The 7,366-nt window shown below is 22.6% G+C and overlaps 2 protein-coding genes across 2 annotated transcripts, besides 15 other annotated features; one reads left to right on the forward strand and one right to left on the reverse strand.

Moving 5' to 3' along the window:
* Window positions 1-814: 814 nt before the first annotated feature.
* Window positions 815-874: a sequence feature (AT_rich).
* Window positions 875-1,044: 170 nt separating this feature from the next.
* Window positions 1,045-1,980, forward strand: EDI_036520 (dab2-interacting protein, putative; the record flags this gene model as incomplete). The annotated part of the gene is made up of 1 exon (XM_001741420.1): window positions 1,045-1,980. One exon carries the CDS (start codon window positions 1,045-1,047, stop codon window positions 1,978-1,980), a length of 936 nt encoding a protein of 311 aa, XP_001741472.1.
* Window positions 1,981-1,994: 14 nt separating this feature from the next.
* Window positions 1,995-2,081: a sequence feature (AT_rich).
* Window positions 2,082-2,230: 149 nt separating this feature from the next.
* Window positions 2,231-2,415: a microsatellite.
* A 105-nt stretch (window positions 2,416-2,520) lies between these two features.
* Window positions 2,521-2,549: a sequence feature (AT_rich).
* A 46-nt stretch (window positions 2,550-2,595) lies between these two features.
* Window positions 2,596-2,638: a sequence feature (AT_rich).
* A 154-nt stretch (window positions 2,639-2,792) lies between these two features.
* EDI_036530 (uncharacterized protein) lies at window positions 2,793-3,365 on the reverse strand (the record flags this gene model as incomplete). The annotated part of the gene is made up of 1 exon (XM_001741421.1): window positions 2,793-3,365. One exon carries the CDS (start codon window positions 3,363-3,365, stop codon window positions 2,793-2,795), a length of 573 nt encoding a protein of 190 aa, XP_001741473.1.
* Window positions 3,366-3,565: 200 nt separating this feature from the next.
* Window positions 3,566-3,671: a sequence feature (AT_rich).
* Window positions 3,672-3,773: 102 nt separating this feature from the next.
* Window positions 3,774-3,953: a microsatellite.
* A 17-nt stretch (window positions 3,954-3,970) lies between these two features.
* Window positions 3,971-4,008: a sequence feature (AT_rich).
* An 18-nt stretch (window positions 4,009-4,026) lies between these two features.
* Window positions 4,027-4,109: a sequence feature (AT_rich).
* Window positions 4,110-4,286: 177 nt separating this feature from the next.
* Window positions 4,287-5,793: a repeat region.
* Window positions 5,794-5,870: a sequence feature (AT_rich).
* A 64-nt stretch (window positions 5,871-5,934) lies between these two features.
* Window positions 5,935-6,016: a microsatellite.
* Window positions 6,017-6,494: 478 nt separating this feature from the next.
* Window positions 6,495-7,030: a repeat region.
* Window positions 7,028-7,348: a repeat region.
* Window position 7,349: 1 nt separating this feature from the next.
* Window positions 7,350-7,366: part of a microsatellite that runs on past the window's edge.

The following is a 7,366-nucleotide window of genomic DNA, read 5'->3' on the forward strand; positions in this document are numbered from 1 at the left end:
TTCTTTATCACAAAAACTTGTTCTTTCCTTGTCATTTAATATTCCATCTGGTGACACTCAACCACAAATCAAACAAAGTGTATTTAACACGTCTGAATCAAATGATAGTTGTCTTGTGTTATTATCTTTAATAAACTTCTTTAAATCCACATGTCTATCACCATGAATAGACAAAGGATAATACTTTCGTTTTTTATCATCATGAATGAAAAGATTTTTAACTTCTAAATTGGGATATGAAAGTTTAACATCTGAAATTTCTTTCATATCAAATACAATTTCACGTTCAGTATTTGTATTGAATTTTTTTTTTTCTAAACAGGCACACATTTCTGCTTTATTTATTTTTGTAGTTAAAGTGCTAGATTTCGTAATGACTCGAGGGTTAGTAATATCAAGAACTTCTTAAACCACACAATAATTCTATCACTACAAAACAAAAATTATCCATGTTGGTATAGTATTGGTTTTAACTATTAAATATAGGTATTGTTTATTATCAGTTATTACAAAATAACGTCAACGAAATAAATTAACCACACTTGAGTTTAGTTTAATTCTAACAAATAAACTGACTAATGTCTCGTTGTTTATTTTATTTCATACAACACCAACAAATCACACTATCATTATGACTAAATTAATTCCAATGATTCTTCTAAATAAAATCAAACAAGACATAAATAACACAATGAGATGAGAATGATAAACAGAAATGATGAAATAGAAATTAAACAAGAATGATGTGAAGTGAACTTGTTCTTTTTCTGTAAATTCGTGAAATTCCTTTTTCTCTTTTTTCTAAAAATTGAACTTAATATTTTTATTATTTTTTATATTATTCTTTCTATTAATTTATTATTTATGAATTATTCACATTTTTGATTATTAGATCCTTTTAATGATTCATTTTATGAACATTTCATTTCTTCTCTTATATCAAGATAGTGTTGTTTATAATAACTTATTAATTGTTGTGATGATTAGTTCTTCAAAATGAAAAGACACTGAATTAAAAGAAACAATGATTGGAATTAGAAGAGAATGAACAGAATGGGAAATGAGATTTTTAAGTTATTTACAATTGAAAGAATAAAAACAGTTGATCAAGAATATCAGATGATTAGAGAAAAGTCCATTGAATCAGAAAAGAAGCTATTCTCAACACTACAAAATATTATCAAACTCAAAAACATACTTCATGAAGCTGCTTTACTTCAAGTTGAGATTTCTTATTCATTATGTGAAATGACTTTAAACAATCTCAAAGCAACACAACTGACTAACTCTATTTTGAATGCATCACAGGATATTCTAACTCAACAAAATCACTTCAATTCATTCATCAAAGACAATATAGAAATCCCTCTCCATTCATTTCTTAATCAATTCAGAATGTTAAGTAGACGAGATTGTGAGTTAGAAGAAAGAAGAAAGAAAATGGATAAAATGAAACAACACCTAGTAAAGAAAAAGAGAAAGAAGTTAGCATGTTCTTATTTAATTTCCATCACCAAAAAATATCAAGAAAGTAAAGAAGAATATTTAGAAATGAGAAACGAATTAAAGAATGATAGAAACATGCTTCTTAAAACATTTCCAGAGATAGCAGAGAGTATTGGTAAAGGATTTATTAGAGAAGGATGGGGATGTCTTCTGATGAATAGTAGAATTTGGGAGAGAGTAAGTCAAGGTCTTTGGAAAGATGAAGAAAAGAGTATTTTAGAAGTGAGTGATGTCATCACCAATTCAATCAAAACACGCTCTATTCAAAACAACATCACCAGAAAACCAACAAATGTATTTCATGGAAGGGTTGTTTATAGTTATAATCCACAAAATGAAAGTGAATTGAAATTAGAAGAAGGAGAATGGATCACAGTAATTTCTACAGAAGGAGAATGGTGGGAAGGAGAAAGTAAAGGGAAAATAGGAATATTTCCATCTCATTATGTTGAACGAGATGTTAAAATCAACTAAGAAAGTATTTGTGGATTAATTTATTAAAAAACAAATGATGAATATTATATAATGAAATTGAATGTTTTTAATATGAATATGATAAATAAATATGAATAAATGAGTATAACATGTTATTCATAAGAAAATAGTAATACAGAGAATGATAAATTCTATAACTAAAATAATAAAACAACAGAAAGATAAGATGTGAGTCAATTAATGATGATAATAAACATCAGAAATATATAAATAATAAGGATATGTTTATAATAAAGAGAGAAATAATGAATAACAAATATAAATAAACGAAGAGAATATTAAATGAGTATTTTGAAAATAAGAAGAATAAGAAAATAACAAAGAAAAGAATAAATATGATTTTAAATCAAACTAAAGATAAAAGATAAATCAAATAAAATGAAAATAAATAACATAACAATGAGAATAAACATACTTATATTATAATAACACAAATAGTTTTGAAGAAATAGAAATGATATTGTTTTCATATTTTTTAAGAGAAGAAATCATATTATTTCATTAACAATCATTGATTAGAATATAATTAATTATATTTTTCAATAATACAAGATTCTAGTAATGTAGTATTCAATAACATATTTACATTCATAGATAATTTAATTTTGTAATTTTATTGATTATTCTTATTATAAATCATTCAATAATTAACAAGATATTCATCATTCTATAAAACTTATTTGTTTATTTCCTTATTAACAACTAAAATTATCTTATTATCTCAATTATATGTTTATTTAATAACAATAAAACTAGATTTAACTCATTGGTTATTAATAATCAATTATATTCTACAAATTATCACTAATAATAGTATTTGATGTAAAGAAAGGTATTCTTTTCAATGTAATTGAATTTTGATTTTCTACACATGGAAAATACTTAGAAACATCACAATACGAATTAGGTTCCTTCATATAAATGACATTAATATCTTTAGAGAATGAACAATTTAATTGGTCATCAACAGAAAAAGCAGAAGGACAATTAAAAATGATAGTTGAATCTAATGGGATGTAAACAGATGTAGTGAGTATCCGATAATCAAATGTATTTATTTCATCACTTTCTAATGAACAAGAAAAGATGTAATGGTGTTGATCTGTTATTCCAATTCCCATATATGATGGTGCTTTTGATATATAACAACCAAAACAATTATCATTATCATCTTCTGCAACAAAATAAACATCTCGTTCTCTTTGGATGTAATTAAATATTGTTTTAGATGTTAATAAACTATTATTTGAATCATACAAAGTTAACACCTCTTTGTTAGAGAGAATATTAACAATTCTCTCTGCTCTATCTTTTTCATCAGTATAATGTAGATATTGTGGTTGGTTAAACGAAATAACTTTCATTGAGTTAATACTGTTCAATAAATTGGTAATGTTTAAATATTTATTTCTTTCAAAAATGATGTTTAATAATGAACAAGAAACAAGATAATCAAAATATAAGAATAAAAGATTGAACAATAAGAATTTAGTGATTGTTGAAAATTATTAATGACAGATGATATTATGAGTATATAGTTTCATCTTAACATCATTTTAGAAAGTAATAATGATATATAATTAACATAATAAAAAGTAATATTTAGTGATTAATAGTATTTAATGTTAAATAATAATAGTTAGATATTTTCAATTATCAATTTATTATTACATCACATTCATTGAAATTTAATGAAATTCTAACAAACAAATAATAAAATATTATGAATAAGATGATATTTAAATTATGTATTTTCTATAAATGTTTTAGTAAAAAGTTATGAAAAAATGAATAAGAGAAAAATGAAGAGAAAGAATGATATAAAAGAAAAAGTAAGGTGTAGTAGAAGATAATGATGATGATGAAAAGAATAAAAGTAGAAAGTTGAGATTATAAAATGAAAGAAGATAAAAAGGAATAATTCAAAAAGAGATAATAAAAGATGAAAAGAATGATGAAATAATGGATGTATTTTTTATTAAATAAATTAGAAATATGTAATAAAAAGTGTCTAATCTATGATGCAAAATAATTAACAATATTTTATTGATTCAAAATATTTTATTCATTTTTCTTTTTATGATTTTTATTTATGTATATAATTTATTCTCTTATTTTGGTTCTTTAAAAGATAATGTAATATCAAACATGAAAGATATTATGAGATACTGTGGTGATCATTCTGGAGAATACAGAGATCTAAAAGAACCAGAAGAAGGAGACTCTACCAAGGGTGAAGGATGTGAAGAAATTCTCATCTAAATAAATGTTAAAAATATTAAACTTTAATTTATTATATTTATTTTATTTGATATTTGAATATTATTAATGTATTCTTTATCATTATTTACATTGATATTTATCATTTTTATTATATTTTCTATTTGTTGATTTATTAATTTCTTATTTAATTTCTTATTTAACAAATTAATTCAAATCAATACAACATATCAATTAAAATTATATTTGTTTGATTTGTTGTGTTTTCTTTTATTATTGTTTGATTATCATTTCTTGTTTTTTGATATTCAGTGTTTTGCTCTTCTATTTTTAATATTGTATTTTTCATAGTTATAGTTTGTTCATTTGTATTATCCATGATGATGTTCTCAGTATTTGTTGTGTATTTATCATTAATATCATTGTTTTCTTCTTCTCAATTTCTAAAATAAAAAATAAACAATAATTTGTTGATGATTTGATATTAATTGTTTTTGTTCTTCATTTTCTATTTGTGTATGGTCTAATTCTTCTTTTGTTTTTTCTTCAATCTCATAGTTTTCAATCCCACTTTTTTGATATACAGAGATTTGATTTTCTTTATCTCTTATGTTCTTTTCAATATATCATCGTTCTTCATTTTATTCTTATTCAGCTTCTCATAATTTACTTGGAGAATGATGATTTCATCTTTATTTCATATTTCTGTGTTATTTCTATTTCATGTTTCTTTTATTTTTCCTTGTAATGTCTTGTTTTCCTCTTTTAATTTAGAGTTTTCTTATTTCATTACATGTTGTTTAAATATTGTTTATTTGTGTTTGAATCTTTTTTATTTCTTCTTCAAACTCTCTCCTGACTGTTTCTCGTGTTTTTTGAATCATTTCATTTGAAATGGTTCGTTCTTCTTCATTCTTTTTTGTTTGAAGTTCTTTAATAGTTTCTTCTAATTCTTTAATTTTATTTTGAAGAATGTTAATTTCTTATTTGTTGCATCTTCTTCTTTATCTTGTGTTTTTATTTATTTTCTTTTTCATTTATTATTATTGTAGTTTTATTTCATTTCTTTGTTTTTTGTTTTTGATTCATTTTTCATTTGTTTTAATATCTTCATCATTTATTTTGTTTTATATTTGTTTTCTTCTTTGTTTTTCTTTATTATTTTATTATTTATTATTGAATATACTTCTTGGAGAATATTATACATTTTCTTTATCTTCATTCTTTTTAAGTAATTCTGAATATTCTCATTTCTCATTTTCACTTTTATTCTTTTATTTTTCATTTTAATTTCATTTGTTGTTAATAATTTAGATTTATTATTTGTATAATGTTTATTATCATTGTATTTACATTGTTTCTTATTTGTTTTTATTTGTATTCTTCTTTTTCTATTCACTTTTTTCTTGTTATTTCTTTTATCATAATTATTATGCTTTTTATTATTATTTCATTCTTTCTTTTCTTTGAACTTGAATATGTCTTGTTTGATTTTCTTTACAAGACTCTATAACATTACTCAATAATATGGTAACAAAATATAATGTATATTCTGAATTGATAAAAGGATCTTAATATAAATAAAATAAATAATAAAATAATAAATAATCTATTTTAATTTAATCTATTTATAATAATTGATAAAAATAGATGATCTATTAATAATTATCGTTGAACTAATAATTAGAACTTGAAAATGAATGAATGATGTTTAAAAGAAAATAAAAAGAAAAAGAAACAAACAAACTAACAAAGAAGAATAAAAGAAGAATGAACATAAACAAAGAAGAAAGAAGTGCTATGTCTATGAACTACAAGAAATAAGTAATAATGTTAAGAATCAGATTGACGAAATCATAAAAAGTGTAGAAAAATATAATGAGAATTGGGAAAATAGAATTGGAGAAGAGATAATTGATAATGAAAATGAAAGTCCAGAAGATAGAATTAAAAGAGTAAAGGAATTTATGATAGAAAAGAAGAAATAGTTAGAAGAAAGGAGATAGTTAAAAATAAAATAAAAGAATGAATGATGATAAATAATTTAAAGAACTTCTATCAAAGAATTAATGAAATTAGATATGAAGATAAAGAGATACTATCAGAACAAGTTGATACCATCATTACAAAAGTGATGGAAACTGAAGAAATAAGAGTTAGTAAATTAATTGAAGGAAATAAAGAAGGGAGAATGACCTATGAAAAAAAATTAGAAAATATTAGAATAGATTGGGAAAGTAAAAGAGCTGAAAAGAAATATCCACCGAAATATCAAATTGAACAACTAGAAGAATGGACAAATAGAAAAATACGAAATATACTATTTGATTCAGATATTGATGATTGGAATAAGAATACATCAGTGTTTAATCAAAGAATAATAAATAAAGAACATATAATAATTGTTATTGAAGATGGAAATAAATGTGGAGGATGTGTTAATGTGAAAATTGATAAAGTTAATAATTATATAAAAGATCCAAAATCATTTTTATTTTCATTAGAATCAAAAGGAAGAATAGAAGAGATGATAAAATTTGATATTAATGATCCACAATATGCATTTTATTTATACAGTCAATCAGATGGGTGTTTGTTTTCATTTAGATATGGTGATATTTGTGTTTACAAAGAAAGTGATAAAACACAGTCGTCTTGTCAAGAACGTTCATTTTCATATGAAGGAATATCAAATGCACTTTGTGGAAAACAAGATCCAGAATGTTTTACACTAAAACGAATCATTGTAATTGAAATGAAATGATTTTTATTCATTATTATTTATTTGAAATATAAAAACTAAAAAAAAGAAAACAGTTATGATTTACTTAATAATTTAATATTTCATCATGTTGAGAAGTGAGTAAATGAATTTCTTTAATACTCTTTTTTTGATGAAACTTAAGTTCTTTCAATTATTCTCAATTTAAATGCCTCATCATTTAATTTGTGATTTGTATTTGAATTTAATAAGTGTTAAAAAACTTATCTTGTTTATAATGTTATTTTATGATGAATATATCAATATCACTATGAATGAACCATCTCCTTTGCCATTAACAATCACTTAACAGACTCTCTTTTCTTGATAAGACCACATGTGTTCATCATAAAAATATCATTAATATAAAATAAAACTAATAGA

The sequence above is a fragment of the Entamoeba dispar genome, genomic scaffold, assembly GCF_000209125.1.
Source record: "Entamoeba dispar SAW760 scf_1105229463763 genomic scaffold, whole genome shotgun sequence".
NCBI lineage: Eukaryota > Evosea > Mastigamoebida > Endamoebidae > Entamoeba > Entamoeba dispar.